Source organism: Pipra filicauda, unplaced genomic scaffold (genome assembly GCF_003945595.2).
Source record: "Pipra filicauda isolate LSUMZ 115617 unplaced genomic scaffold, ASM394559v2 scaffold16_size7369187_pilon, whole genome shotgun sequence".
In the NCBI taxonomy this organism is placed as follows: Eukaryota; Metazoa; Chordata; class Aves; order Passeriformes; family Pipridae; genus Pipra; species Pipra filicauda.
The window spans coordinates 5,014,416-5,030,250 of record NW_024104207.1 but is presented as its reverse complement, the minus strand read 5'-3'; the positions used below and the strand labels follow the sequence as shown (position 1 = coordinate 5,030,250).

At 39.5% G+C, this 15,835-nt stretch overlaps 1 protein-coding gene across 1 annotated transcript in view; it reads left to right on the top strand.

Annotated features, from left to right (window-relative positions):
- The window catches only part of PCNX2 (pecanex 2), a 156,050-nt gene that overhangs the window by 19,703 nt on the left and 120,512 nt on the right, over window positions 1–15,835 (top strand). The window contains exons 6-8 of the mRNA XM_039379509.1: window positions 3,518–3,665; window positions 3,834–3,979; window positions 5,186–5,279. Coding sequence (XP_039235443.1) covers window positions 3,518–3,665; window positions 3,834–3,979; window positions 5,186–5,279 — 388 coding nt within the window. The remainder of the gene's footprint in view (window positions 1–3,517; window positions 3,666–3,833; window positions 3,980–5,185; window positions 5,280–15,835) is intronic.

Below are 15,835 nucleotides of genomic sequence, written 5' to 3'. Positions count from 1 at the left end.
AGGTTTTTCTTAGTACTTGAGCTTCGCCAGCACAATTTCCATGCAAGGAGCATTGGGTGACGTAGAGCCGATTACGTACCCTGGCAGGACACTCCTAGTCTAGACATCACTATCTCCATTTACATACTGAAGGTCTAAGTCACTTGGAAGAAGATGACTAATAATCATGAAAGCCAGTCACAAACCCATCATGGCCCACCTTTCCAGTGCTGGAAGTACTCGTCACCATAGTGTTTTCACATGTAAAGCCTGTAAGAAGCAGTATGTTTAGGTTTTTATTATTATGACTCTTTACCACGGCAGGAAAAAGAAGTCTGCAAGGCTTGCGGTTTGGAATGGAAAAGAGAGAGGCATTTTCTAAAACCACTAGATAATGAAATTTTAAAAATCTCTTTAATTGTTCCAGCCCTAGAGCTAGTTTGGGGCAATATGGGACCAATTAGATTATTAAAACCACAGTTTCTGATCTCTATCAATTATTCTTACAGCTTGAACAGCCCAAGCATTTAGAAAGGTGTTTTTGATTAGGTGTCTGTGGTTCCATCACCTCCTGCAGCTATAATTACATCATTAAGGAGATACTTCAGTAATGGCTTAAACTGGAATTTAAATCTTTAATTAGGAAAGGAAAAAATTGTTGTCTGTTCCCCTAACTGCTTTTTTTTTCCTAAATAGATGAAGGTAGACCTGGAAGACCTGTTGAATTATGCCTCCCTCCATGCACAACAGATACAAAATATTTCCCTAAATCAGATTTGCAATCATTTCACTTTATTTATTGCACAGAGAGTCAGGATCCTTGGTTTTCATGTGCTACAGAAAGAGGACAGGAGACTTGGAAGACTGGCAGTGTTGTAGTGAGATCCTTTTTTTCCCCCTCCTTGTGGAAGCTGAAGGAACACTGCTGTTCCAAGAATTACATGGTGTCTTTATCTCTGCTGCCCTCTTGCTTCTGGAACCTGGATTGGTGAGTGTCTGGGGCTCCACTGAGGCTCTTTAGGCTGGATGATGCTTCTCGTGCTTCACATTAAGGGCTGAGCCTGCTGGGACAAGATGTGGTGCTACAACCGAAGTTGTTCTTATGCTTCTGGATGCTGCCCCCTTCTATTCCGCCCCCCCCCCCCCCCCAAAAAAAAAATTGAGTGAAGTGTCTGCAGCAAAAAGTTGTTAAGTGTAAGTCTGAGGCTTTAGGATATTAGAGGGGTGTGTCCTGCAAATTGAAACTGGTGTACAAATGTCTTAACTCCTGAGGGTAAGTTTGTTTGTAGAAGTAATGTGTTAGTACACCAGCTGATGCAGTTGGAGGAAAACAAAACAGATGATCTGAAAGCTCTGTATGTCAAAAAGCTTGTTTGCTTTTTTCAGTTTTATCACTTGACCTAATAAAAGGATTACATCTCTCTACAAGCCTTGAATCTGTTTTATCCTTAGATCATCTTAGCTATTTCTTAACTGGTGACTCTTGCAAGTTAGGTTTGGCCAGTCACTAGTAGTGTCCCTCAGGGATCAGTGTTGGGCCCAATCCTGTTTAATATCTTTTTTGATGATTTGGATGAGGGGATCAAATCTACCATTAGTAAATTTGCAGATGACACCAAATTGGGGGGGAGTGTCAGTCTGCTGGACGGTAAGAAGGCTCTGCAGAGGGACCGTGACAGATGGGCCGAATCCAAGCGTATGAGGTTCAACAAGATCAAGTGCCAGGTCCTGCAGTTTGGCCACGACAACCCCATGCAGTGCTACGGGCTGGGCACAGAGTGGCTGGAGAGCAGCCAGGCAGAAAGGGACCTGGGTGTTTGGATTGACAGGAAGCTGAACATAAGCCAGCAGTGTGCCCAGGTGGCCTAGAAGGCCAATGACATCCTGGCCCGTATCAGGAATAGTGTGGCCAGCAGGACTAGGGAAGTGGTTCTTCCCCTGTACTTGGCACTAGTGAGGCCTTGCCGTGAGTGCTGTGTCCAGTTCTGGGCCCCTGAATTCAGAAAGGACATTGAGGTGCTGGAGCGTGTTCAGAGAAGGGCAGTGGAGCTGGTGAAGAGTCTGGAGCACAAGTCCTATGAGGAGCAGCTGAGGTAACTGGGGTTGTTTAGCCTGGAGAGGAGGAGGCTCAGAGGAGACGGGAAAGGAGGTTGTAGCCAGATGATTGTCGGTCTCTTTTCCCAGGCAAAAAGCAATAGGACATGAGGACACAGTCTTAAGCTGTGCCGAAGAAGTGTAGGTTAGACGTTAGGAAGAAGTTCTTCACAGAAAGAGTGATTTGGCATAGGAATGGGCTGCTCAGGGAGGTGGTGGGGTCACCGTTCCTGGAGATGTTTAAGGAAATACTGGATGTGGCACTGAGTGCCATGGTCTAATTGACAAGGTGGTGTTCGGTCATAGGTTGGACTCAGTGATCTTGGAGGTCTTTTCCAACCTAGTTGATTCTGTGATTCTGTGAATGGTAATTGTAAGAAATATGATTTAGAAAGTGGTGAGAAGTATGGTTTACCAAATGGAATTTTCCATGTAGGGAAAGTTCTGTGGTTTTTTTCTTGATTAAATTCCTAACGTGTTTAAACAGCAGGTCTTGCAAGAATTCTGAATAAGTATGTTTCAATACACCTTGCTTAGTGCAAAAGGCTACAGGATTTAATGAAGCATCTCCAACAAGCACCAGAAAAGAACTTCTTTCCACTTAAAACATTTAATTGCACAACTGCACATGGTGCTGATGAAATCACTTAATTACCCTTTAAAATCCTAACAGATAATTTTTTTAGTTTATACACAAAACACAGTTGCAAAATGTTTCACTGTTTACCATGAACATTACTAACTAAAAGAGAATACTGCTTGAAAGTAGTACATGTATACATGTAAATGACATGCGTGGGTAGAGAGGGAACATTGATGTAATTGGTATTCAGAATAGTAGAAATCAGAAAAATACTTCATGTGTATTTTAAAATCTATAGTTCTGTATTTTCCAAGCATAGGAAAATCTACTGTAAAATTGTTTTGACAGTTTTCCCTGCATCAGGTGTGTGGCCAGTGGGGAAGAGGGATTAGGCAGCTACCTGCTTTCCTGTCCAATAGCTCTATTTCCTTTGGAGGTGCTGCTTTGCCTTTTGTAAGAAGGAGTGGGCCAGTGCTTTGGCTTTTCCACTGCCAGTATACACAGCTTGGGAACAAATTATGGCCCCCAGGGAAGCAGCCTCTTACCATTCTAGGTTAGGAACAGGTTGATTCCCTCTGAAACAATAGGAGAAGCAAAGCAGAAATTCTCTTTTGTTCTCTGCTTCACACAGTGTGTTCTTGAAACAACCCGATTCGTACAGACTCCTCGAATCAGAGTACCTCCTCATCCAGATTTCTGTGGTTGTATTGTTTTAAGTAACTGTAATGCTTTCCATAAAACTAGTAAGTATGGCAGTGTTTTAGATTTTCTTTTTTAGATGCTCTTGTTCAGAAGTTGATGAACGAAACTCTTGAAAGTCGTCTGCGGAGAGTGGCTCCACTTCACTGCCCTGTTTTCCAGATAGCCAGATGACGGAGAGAAAAGAAGAAATGGTGGGAACAGAAAAGCACTGTGAGCAACTTCCTAAACAGGAAAGATCAGATGTGCAAAGCCAAGATCATGCTAGTACTAGTCCGGTGCTACCAGAGTCTGCCAAATTTGCAGCACTGTAAGGCCAGTTTACTTTACAATTTTGTACTTCAAAGATATGATGTAAGATGTTTTGTTTCGCTGAGTAGAAATGACATAAACTTTTAATTAACCTCTCTTTCTTTTTGTTTTATTGAGAACAAGAAAAAAGTTCCTCATAGTAGTTTTGAAACATTTTTGTGTCAAGTTACCAGGGCAGCAGGCAAAGGCAGATAATCTACCGGGTAACTTCTCAGCAAGACAGTTCTGTCTTGCAAGTAATAAGTGGACCTGAGGCATCTGTGCAAGATGAGCTCTCCGTGGATGCAATGCATGTGTTCATAGATGAAAATGGTGAGTTTATGTAGCTAGGATAATTACAATGCATGAGGAAATTTCTAAAGAAAATTTAAATGCCATGGAAGGATATTTCTCTTGTCTGTTATCTATTGCATGTTTTTCTGTGTGGGGGAAAGAAAAGGATTTAGTAATTTAAAGTCAGATCAGCAATAAATAGAGTTTTCAAAATCCACCAGTGACCATCATAGACCTGAGCCTTACACACTGCTTGAAGTTTGCCTTCTAAACATCATCCTCAAAAGATGCTGGCTAGGCCAGAAGACTACTTCTGTCTCTTCAGAAGAACTCCTGGTGTTTTCTACCTGACTAAGAGTTTTGCACTGGCCTGGTGGGGCAAAACATTCATCCTTTTTCCTGTTTTTTTTAATTAGCTGACTCAGACTGATCTCTGATAATTGTGATGGTTGCTCTCATTTGGAGTTGTGGTCTGCTACCCTTTCCAAGTGAATTAATGAGTGACCTAGTCTTGCCCCGTGTCTTTACTGGGAATGCTGTTGCTCTGAAGCTATTCCTAGAGTCTGAAGCTGTAGTACACTTGGTGGTGGTTTGTCTGAGCCTCTTGTACTCCTGTGAGGTACTGGCTCATACCTCTGAAAGGCAACTGTCCCACAAGCCCTATTTCCTTTGAAGCTGCCTTCAAAACCAGCATGGAATGAGTGCTCATGGTAGCTGAGTTCATGACCCCAGAGATATTTTGGTTTTCTCCTGGCCTTGGCTGCAGCCACTGGCTTGCTGTGGGGCTAAGGGCAGCAGCTGCCAGTCAGGCAGGTGGCACGGCCTCCAGATCAGTGAGCAGCGACCCTTCGCTTTGTGCTGCATGTGTGAGCAGGGAGTAGCAGCATCTACACTTGTAGCAGAATGTTTTGCTGCTGTGTACCTTCTGACCTCACCTTTGTGAATGGAAAGAGAAAAATCTGATTATTTCACATTTTACAGTGAACTTACATTGATCAATGGGCTCTGTGTTTAATTTACCTTTTAAATATTCACTGTAACTTCTGTGTTTTTTTGATTTGTCTCAGGTTTTCAGTTGTTCAAATGTTACTTTGCTTTCTGAAGTCTAAAATAAGCGTAGTACACAGACTGAGAACTATATATTCATATATATGCCTGACCTAAAATGTATTTTTTATAAATTTTGTGTATAAAGCAAATGATCATGTCACTGAACTGATTTTTTTCCCTCTGTATTTTCTAAAGGGGAAATTAGATCCTGCTATTTAAAAGCTGGCTGTCAGAAGGAAGGAAATTTTAGACATCAGCTATCACATTGTGATTGTATGTCAAATGCTCAGTAAGTAAGCCCTTATTTTTAGAAGTGTTAGGAGTTTTTCATTATTAGAAACTATGAAACTGTAGCTGTGAAAGATGCACATGAAGGGGGGGTATTGGAGAATATATGTGCTAACTTCTTCTAGAAAAGTCAAAGCGTGAATTTTTGGTTTTTGATTTCTGCTAAAAACAGTGACAGATTTATAAGAATATTGAAAAGAGAAAGTGAAAATGAAAACCAGAACTATCCACTGTGCTTTCATTACTTTCTGGGAGTAGACAAAGTCAAGTGTAGAGATTATAAATAAGATTGTAAATAAAACAAAGTAAGTGGGATTGTTACCAGCTGTTCCCTAAACCTTGTCTTGTTTGCTTCCCATACCTCTTGGGTCATTTGAAGATTTTAGTGCTGTGTCAGTATCAGTCACTGACACTGCTTCATGTCAATTCTAGCAGCAGAGCCTTTCACCTTGCATTAAATCCCTAATGATAGTTTCGCACTCTAATAAAGGTATCCATTTTTCAAAGGTCTTTTTGGAGTGATACACACAAATACTGTGTTCATTACTGTGGTTTCCATGCTCTTCTACGTGATCTGTTGTTTGCATATCTGTAAAAAGAGTTTTAAATATTCACAAGTATTTTTATGAAATAGTTTTGGTTTTCATACTGTTTTACAGCATTTGGACAGGTTGAGCGAGGGAGTGAAAATGGTCTTTTTTAATAGCAAATATTGTTCTTCAAGTGTTTGGCTTTCAGTGGAGACTTGAAAAACTTGGGACCATGTTAAAAATTGTGTTAGCATTTCAGGTAGAGTGCTATTACGAGAGACATGAGAATAATGCTGTTATTTGTCAGTAGGCAACGAGTAAAATAAAATAATTTGAGTTCACCTACAGTAGAAATCTTGGGTCTGTCTTTAGCAAAATAAAATAACACTGACCTGGTAGAGTTTAGTGTTGATCTGGAAAATGAAACATTTTACTTTGGTACTATTTAACTCTTGCTACTGTCTTTGTTTCACCTTGCACAGAACACTCTCCTCCTCCCCCTTCCTATAACTATGAACTTGAATCTGTCCTAAATTCAGAAATAGTTTCTGTCCCCTGACTTTTATCACTTAATTTGTTTTTAATCAAAGGAAGGACAATCTTCCTTCTCATATAAGAAGTCATGCTGAACCTGCCTTTGATAGATGCTTATTGACATCTCTGTCTTCCTGTGCTAAGTGCTATTTTTTAGTTTGTGGTTTGCAGACTTCTAGGGATGTGAATTATTTTTAAGGGGTCTACTAAATCTTGTTAACAAAAGCAAGTTCAGATATATGGTGCAGGCATTTATGTGCATGCAATTTCTAAAGATCACCACCTTTGCTTGAAATCTCAGGGTACAGTGACAGTTTAGCCTGGGGAGTAGAATAGATCAGTAAAGACAAGTGAGTTCCCAGGACTGTTTCTTTATGGGAGTGAATGGGAAGACAGAACACAAGAGCTTTTCCAAGAGCAGAGCAGCATGAACAAAAGTGCAAAGCAGGAGTTAATGTGAAAAATAAGGAAAGGGAGCAGGGAAGCATTAAGTATGGTTAAGTTGTTTTTTGCAAGGGCAGTTTGTAATATGTTTAGAGAGATTGGTGAGAGCTCTGTTCAATGGGAAGTTTTTACCATCTGCACATGGAATGGAGGGCATGATGGGAAGGAAGTGGATTTTGTTGTTTCTTAAGGTGTTCACTATCAAGTAATTTTGTATTTAGACAGTATGGAACACAGCATATGGAAAATAGAGGGGGAAATGTGCTTTAGGAATAGTTCAGGAATGAGGCATCTTTCCTTCCCCTTTTCCCCTGTCCTCACCTGCAGGCTTGCACATCACTTAAGTCAGGTTACTTTCCTGTCCATGCTTAAAGGTAAAATACATGATCACCATTATTAACTAATGATCTTTTTATTACTGAAGAAAAAGGCAAATAGAATAAAACAAAGCACAAGGGGTACTTTCTTCACTTAGTCTCTTCTGTGTGTCTGAGTGGAGAGTCCTTGACAGAAATTATTCTCTTGTGGGTGGGTCTACCTCTAGTAGAAGTGTTCATTATGAGAGTAACCCATACCAACAGATGTTGCTGTTATGAAAGGATGCTAGAATGAGACAGGGTAACCACCTCAGAGATGAACTCGGCTTGTCTCGCAGCCCGTCGGAAAGTTAACTAAGGAGAAGACAATGATTTTGACAGTACTTCTTCATGAGCAATTGAGACAGTGCAGCTTGAGGGCTGGTGTCTGAATTCATTAATGAGCCATCCAAATTAGATTTTATGAGGTCAAAGGATGCAGGAGAAAATTAATGGTTGGACATAAGAAGTGGCATTCTCCTTGAATAGTAGGAGTAGAGTTTTGATCTTGGGAAGCCCAGATTTCAGAATTTAGAATAAGCGTAGAGAACAATACATAGGTTTGCAGTATATGTATATGAGCTGTTAAAACACTTTTCACCAGTCATACGTGCTTTATACTTTTAAGATTAACTTGCTCCTAAAGGGAAAATGTCAAACTGAGTTGAGCCAGTGGAGTAACATGTGGATTTGAGTGGACTGTGCCCTGATGTGTTTCTTTATGAGGAGAGCTGGCCCAGACAGAGGCCTCTTGCTTTGGGGGTGGTGTTGGGAGAGTCAGCAAGCCAGTCACTGGTGTTCTGGGAGCTGTGACCCTTCTGGGTAACACTGCAGTTGTGAAAGGGGAAGGAATTTTGACTGAAGAGGGTATGAACTCTGGCTGGTTTATCGAGAGTAAGATAATTGCCTAATGAAATGGCCATAGGTAACTACCTTTTAACTAAGTTATGCAAAACTGAAGAAAGTATTTAAATATAACTCAAAAGAAGCCATTAAAGAAAGCCTTGAGGCAGACTAACTAATGTTTAATGGTCTTAAATTCAAATTATAACTTGCTGTTTCTGTCTGTTGAGTCCTACTATTGTCTGCTCCTTTAATAAAGTCTTAACCTGTATGGCATTTCACATCAGCTTATTAGGATTTGAAATTAAACTAGTATTTCTATGATCTGTAAACATTTTATCATCTTAGCATGGGTTCTGATAATTTCTCACAAATAATGCAAAATCTTAACAATGCCACTCTGTCACAGAAGTGAGGATATGTTATGGTTTTATTTTTGTTTTGTGCTTTGGCGTGCTTCCTGCTTTTCCTTTGCTTGTGAAGCAATGGGTGAACAACAATGGATTACAATGTACCAGAGGAAGCAGATGTCCAAGTTTAAAGGAGTCTGTGATTTCTTCCTTCAGAGACTCCTTAATATGGCAGGCAATACTGTTAAAGGGAATTACACTTTTTCTTGTCAAATATCAGTGGTCCATGACCTCTTTTTGCCTCTGCAGTGTTGTGAGATTATCACTGGAGTATTCTCTAGTTTGTCAATGTTAATATATATTCTACCAGTTTCTATTTTTTGTCTTTGTTTATTTTTATTGTTGTCTTTTGCAACTACAGTAGTTGTCCTAGTGACAGATATTACCTGTACCTGCAATCCTTATCCTGGGAAGTTTTCAGAGCTTCTTAAATGTACTATAAATACTTTTTTTTTTGTTTAATAATTTCCAAAATTATCACTTAATTCTACCAAAGCTTACTAAAAATTATTATTTTTTTAGGTTGTCTCTGTGTTTGTGTCTCACCAAATTGTCTCTCGCTGGTCTAGCAGTGCAGCTTTTAAAATATTTAAACAGTTGGCCAAGGTGTAAATTTCAAGGAGGCTTTTATGTCGTAATGATCAACAAAAATAGATAATTCCTTTTCCATCTTAACCCCATTTTGGTGAGACATTCTTATCACTGAGTTTAGTGAGTTATTTAAACATTGGCAGGTAGCTAATCAATTCCCCAATTATTGTCCATGCAATTACCCTGACCCCACTTTTGGCTGTTCTCTTGCCAGCAACACCTCTTGCCAGCAGTCCCTGGGGAACGGGTTCCCCACTGAGCTAATTGACTCTTAATTTGATGCTCCCGTTACCCTGCCAGGGTCACCTCTAGCCATAAATTCTTTTGTGACAGGCTTTGACAAGACAAAGTGTAAACTGTATTCTCAGCTCATGGATTACATTGGAAATTAGTACAGAAAGACCATTTGAATTTGTTTTGGAGTGAGAAATTGGAAATGGCTTTTGCATCTGAAAGCCATTCTCCTACCCCGTTATATTAAGTTCTTTACCAGCCTTGGTCTCTCTTACAGTGAATCCTTATGTTTCTATGCTGTGTGTTTTGAGTATGTGCTTGGCTTCTGGAAAGGCACATAACGGTAAGAGAGTTCCCATTTGTGTAAAGCATGTGCTGGGTATAAGCCCGAAGTGCCTTTTGTCATGGTTAGTTTCACTTCTCACCAAATGGCCTCTAAATTTTCATCTTACCTATACAGAACAGTTAGAATTTCAAGTTCTTCATATAAGATTGGTGATATTAAGTAAAACCCATGAGCCATAATAAGAACACACCCTTAAAAAAGTGAGCTGAAAGGATGTATAAGTTAAAGCATTATTAGAGGTATACAGTTATCTTCTGGGCTCAGGAGAAACAAGTAATGAAAGAAATAATGCTGTTTTGCTCAGGCATATTGCAGTCCATCTCTGAGATGTTTGTGGATGTTCAGATCCGAGATGAGAGCAGACCATTAAACATCCCTGAAGAGCATGGCACTGTAAGGTCATGCTACATACCTGGTAGTACGTATGGGTATTTGAGCACATTTCTCTGCATCCTTACAATCTTTTTCTATTTAAAGCACTGAACTTGTTTTGGTGTGTGTGCAAACACATATGATATAGTTAAGTACTTTTCAGAAAATACAGAAGGTGGTCTACACTTAAAATCCTGATGTGGATATGTCCATTCCAACCCAGGAATGTTTTTTCTGTTAGCTGAAAAACTGAGATACATGTAGCTCCAAGGAAAAAATGGTCTTTGTAGAGGATTTTATTCTTATGTAGAAAAAATTTAAGGGCTACTTTTTGAGGATAGGCCAATTCTGTCTCTCAAGTCAAGTATTGGATCTTCTAAAGCCAACTGGAGTTGTGCCTGTATAAGCTGTGGAAGCATTTGGCCGTTTATATTCCTTTCAAGAAATACTCTAGGTTTTAGTGGATGTAGTTTATAAGAATACTGCTTGTGTTCTTGAATGCATTTCCTTCTGTCCTGTGTTAAATTCCTAAGAAGAAAACCATATTGAAACTCCCATTTCTGTGCAGGATACACATGTATTGATTTTTAAGAGGGAGAGTTGATGTCTCTTCAGAACAATCCTAGTTTTTACCTTTGTGATGCAAAAGCATTTGATTGATTCAAATGCATATATAGGTGTAAGTGCTGGACTTCTTGCTGCAGTTTATCACTTTATGTGTCTGACAACATGCCAGCAATAACCATAATTTTCATCAGGAGGCTACTAGGCTGCATATGTGTAGTAAAAGCTGGAGTTAAAAATAAATATGTAAAATAGGCCACAGAAATGGATGTGGCCTGCATCTGAAGTATTTGAGAACGGGAACAGTGTCATGGTTTAACCCCAGCTGGCAACTATGCACCATACAGCCACTTGCTTACTCCCCCGATGGGATAGGGGGGTAAAAGTCAGAAGTGAGAAAAACTCTCTTTATCTCAACCCACTAGTTTATGGATAAAGGAAAAGCTACACACCCAAGCAAAGAAAATCAAGGAATACATTCACCACTTTCTCTGGGCTGGCAGGTATTCAGCCACCTCCAGGAAAGCCAGGCTCCGTCATGTGTCATGGTGACTTGGGAAGAGAAACACCATCACTCCAAACATCCCCGCCTTTCTTCTTCTTCATCTTGATTTATATGCTGAGTGCCATATGGTGTGGACTGTCCCTGTAGTCAATTGGGATCAGCTGTCCTGGCTGAGTTGCTTCCCAGCTCCTTGTGTACCCCCATCCTCCTTGCTGATGGGGTGCTGTGAGAAGCAGAAAAGGCATTAATTCTGTGTAAGCCATGCTCAGCAATAGCTAAAACATCCTAGGGTTATCAACACAGTTTTCAGCACAAATCCAAACCATAGTCCCATATCAGCTACTATAAAGAAAATTAACTCTACCCCAACCAAAACCAACACAAACAAGGAATGATTGCCCAGCTCTTAGTAAAAAGCACCTTTGTCTTAGGTGCAGATTTCCTTGCTGCGTAAGTGAAACTTGGGCTTTCACTTGAAATCAACTGTATATATATATAATCCATATACCTTTAAAAAAAAATTCCAGTTTGAGCCTTATCTACTTTCTTGGTCATGTATCTTTGAATTTAAGTGTAATGTTATTAAAATAATATAATTTTATGTAGGATAAAATTATATTTATGTATCTTTCATTACCACACATGGTTCAACCATACCAGTAAAATCATGCATTCATATTGGACTTTGCTTGTTCTATCTGAGCAATTGATCCTCTATACTCTTTACTTTCTTTTTTTTTAGATGAGGTTCTGACACTAAAACCAAGCTTCTAAAAGGCTATGTTATAGTTAGAATCTAAAATCTTTTGCAGTACAGATAAAGACCTCCATTTAAAAAAATGGCATACTTTTTTTGTTTGTTTTGAGAATATTTTTATTTTCAGCATCAGAAGGACCAATGGTTTAAAAAAGTAGTTGCAGCAAAATAGTGACTAACAAGTATTAAAAAAATAACTTAAGCTACCTGTCAGTACTCCTGCTGAGTGCCGATGTTTCTGGCCCTGGGCAAAAGAGAGAATTCTGTCAAATCAATGAGTTAACTTATTTGATTTACATTCACGTCCCTGAATAAGCTACTTGAGTGCATTATACTATACGAAAGTCTATCTGAATGCCTTAGTGGTACTGTATGTCTCCTTTATAAATCCATTAATACTTTAGTATATTCACTGCTGGAAAATCCCCTGAACCTTTGAGGTTTATTCCTCATAGGAGAGAGTAAACTTAAGAGTAGATTTCTTTTTTTGGTGGTGTTTCAAAGTGTTGTTTTAGAATTACAAAATAGTGTATCAGTAAAACATCTTTGTGTTTCTCAGCAAGGTGACCCAAATAACAAAATCTCTCACTGCTCTAGTAATAGGCAGCTGAATCTTAAAGATTTCTTAATGCTGCCTGTCAGGTTTTGCAGTTCTGCAGCCAAGCACGTTGCATGGATGCAAAAATGTTATATGGTCCCTTTTGGGATTGAGTGATTTCAGATGAGCCACTCCCCTGGGCACAGTGCTGCTTGAACTCATAAATGAACGTGGTGTGTGCGTGTGTGCACTGAAAATGGTAATGTTTGGATCATAATGGAGCCATGGATTTTTCTGAAAAGAACTCTTTACAAACTCAGTAGCATTTTCCTCCTGGCTTGCAAGGAACAGGAGGAAACCCTTGTATTAGGCTTGGCCGATTAAAATCCTTTCCTGTATTTGTGTACGGGTTTTTAGCCCTTCTTTCGCTGAACACAGGGCAGGGAAGCCAATGTTTTTGGCACATTAAGACTCGGAGATGTGAGAGGGCTATGCTGCCGCATGATGGCAGCAAAATCCTGCTCAGGACTAGGAGTTTATGGAGTCCTTCAGCTTTTGGGACTGACCTCTCTTCCCTCCCCCCGCCCTTTCATAAGGAGAGCTAAAAAAGGGATGTTTTTAAGTACTCAGGAGATAATGGAACCCTGGGTGCTGTTAATGCATTTATTCCAGTAAACCTGCATCTTCTCAAAATGCATCCTTTAGTTTATTAGATAACACATGTTGTTTGTTTTTAAAGATTTTAGTACGTTTATCTTAGCTTTGAAATGTAATAGGCTTGCATATTATCAATTTACACGCTTATTAGCAAAATAAAAATATCTGAATATTGGGAAGTAAGAATGTACCAAGAGGACCCCATTCTTATCACCTGCCTTCATATTGACCACAATGCCACTGGGAACATGCTTTGTAAGGCCTTTCTGTCCATCTGCAGTAGCTGACTCAGTATGTACCACTGCTCATTTTGTAGTCTATTGCAAAACTTTAACAGTGATCTTGATATCCTTTCTGTCTATTATGTCAGTACATTGCTACATCCAGCTTTCCCATTCTGTAAACTTGGATAACCTGTCTTTTTATTGGTAGGGGTACATGTTTGTAGAAGTAGCAAAGTACGAACAAGATTTAAGAGAGATTTTGTCCTTAGCTTGAGCTCTCCTCAGATGTAACCACTGAGGAAAGTTAACCTACACATCCTGAATTAATTGTATTCTTTATGAAACTATTAATATCTTACCAAAAAAGTGAACAGTGCCTCCTCTTCATGTTTTTTTTATGTTTGCTATGATTGGATTTGTCACATAATTATCCAGTCTTAATGTGGCTATCGCTGGCATATTTCAATCTTCTTGTATGCTTTAAATTGCTTTTGAGTCTGTCTTCTTTTTCAGTAGTACATTAGGGAACTGTAAGTCATGTGCTGCTTAAAAGAAGCGACATCCACAACTAATAGCTTTAGTGTCAGTCCTGAATTGTGCAATACTCTGGTCAGATTAGTGCTGGCACCTTTCTAGTAGAGGCCTAACAAGCAATAAGTAGAGATGTAGTGATAAGCCTGTGTGATGAAGTTTGAAAGAGATTGGGATGCGAGATGGCAGGGAGACTTTTTTAGGTGACAAGGAGCAAAGCTGCTGAGATGATGGTAAGAAGACACCAGGAATGACACTGAGTAACAGAGGTGCCACTGGTAAGCTGTGGGCTGATGTTGATCCAATACTCTTGATGTCAGTCCGGACAGTTACGTTTGAGCTGCAAACCGAGTGTTTTGAAAGGGCACAAAAGTGTGGGTGTTAGGAGTTCCTACTGTGTTTTCAGTACTAGCTGGTTCTTGTACAGCCAGATCGCTCAGGTCTCAGTTTGGCAAGTACTTTGGATGCACCTCAGATCAATACTACAGAAGTGACTGCTTGTTGAATGTGCAGGACCCGAGATTCCCAACTCTGAGCTGCCCTCTGGCTCTTCTTCAGACTTCACAACCATAGCTGCTTACCACCACTTAAAGGCAGTGTTTTAGGGAGTATTACAAACAGCTTTCAGCTACATTATTTTTTATTGCTGTGGATATTTATTACACACTGCTAAAATTTGTAGTGACCCAGACAGCTGTATTAAGCAGTCTAGTGGGATCTTTCTGGTTTTAAGTACACGAGGAGCAAGAGGAAGGTGCTTTGTTACTGTGACTGTTGTGACACTGGTGACATGGTTCCCTGTCCTTTCTCCTATATGCAGGTTAAAATGAAATTTAGCCAAGACCTGCAAAACAGCTTTATTAACAGGGAATTCTTTGAGGTGTGCCTGTATAATGAGCTTACCTTGAGAGGTATTCATACTCAAGGCTAGCTAATCCTAACAAAGGGGATGACTTAGGCTGGGTTATATTTGAATGGCTCAGGCCAAATTATCTGTTGTATAAGGCAACTATCACAGACTGATTCTTGGGTGTCCTGCACAGGGCCAGGAGTTGGACTCAGTGATCCTGATGGATCCCTTCCAACTCAGCGTATTCTGTGATTCTAATCAGAGAGGGAGAAGGAAAATTTTTTTTCCAGTCCTATGTGGTTATACTAAACCATTCTCTGTGTTAAATGATTGCTTCACTAGCTTATGTTTGCTCAGTGTTCTTACAAAATGGAATTATGATCCAGAAAAAAATTCCTGATTTTATATTCACTTATCGGTAGAGGGTGCTATGTAGCTTTTGAATTTGATCTGCATAGGTTGTATGTTTAGTTATTTTTAGTTAATAATTTATTATTCAAAATTTAGTTCAATTATACCTTTGCTTACATTAGCAGTGCAGTTTACTGTCACAGATCTCGATAACATTAATTTGATTCTGCAAATGAACAGATTTTCTATTTAGCAAGATTCCATGTTATACTGCGATCAGCTCCGTTATAATGATTTTATGATTAGAGAGTGTTTGCTCCTATTTATATATGGTAATAAATTTATAGAATCTAGTTTATAGCCTTACAAAAACACAAACACCACCTTGCATTTCTTACTAGTATTTGCTGTCACTGTGATAGCAATGTCATCAATGTACAGTTTCTAAGTAGCTGTGCAAGCAATTTGGCATCAGGAGATAGCAAGTGAATGTCAGGAGGAGGTTGTGTGGAAAATAGGGATAAGGAGAAAAAAACAGCAAACAGGAGCTGAAGGAAATAGAAGATGAGGAGAGAGTAAGAAGATACAGAGAGATGAGAGACTGATGAAGGCCAGATGACAGATTCTGATTTTGTAATAGTTGTTTTACTAGCTCTGCCTTCCCAACTTCTCTGCCCTAATTGTCTTTTCAGGCTTATGAAGTTTCCAACTCTTCCCCACAGTCAGTGTTCTAGCTGCTTGTGGACTCTTCTGCCAGTTGCTGATAGGTGGAGCTATGAATTTTTTCTGTAAACAGAAAACAGACTATAGGCACTCCTGGCTTTTTGATTATCTTCGAGTCTGATGGGAGATGGTTTGATCTTTTAAGTTTATTCTGAGAAGTCTTGTGAGTAAAAGATTTTTGATTTCTGTGAACTGAT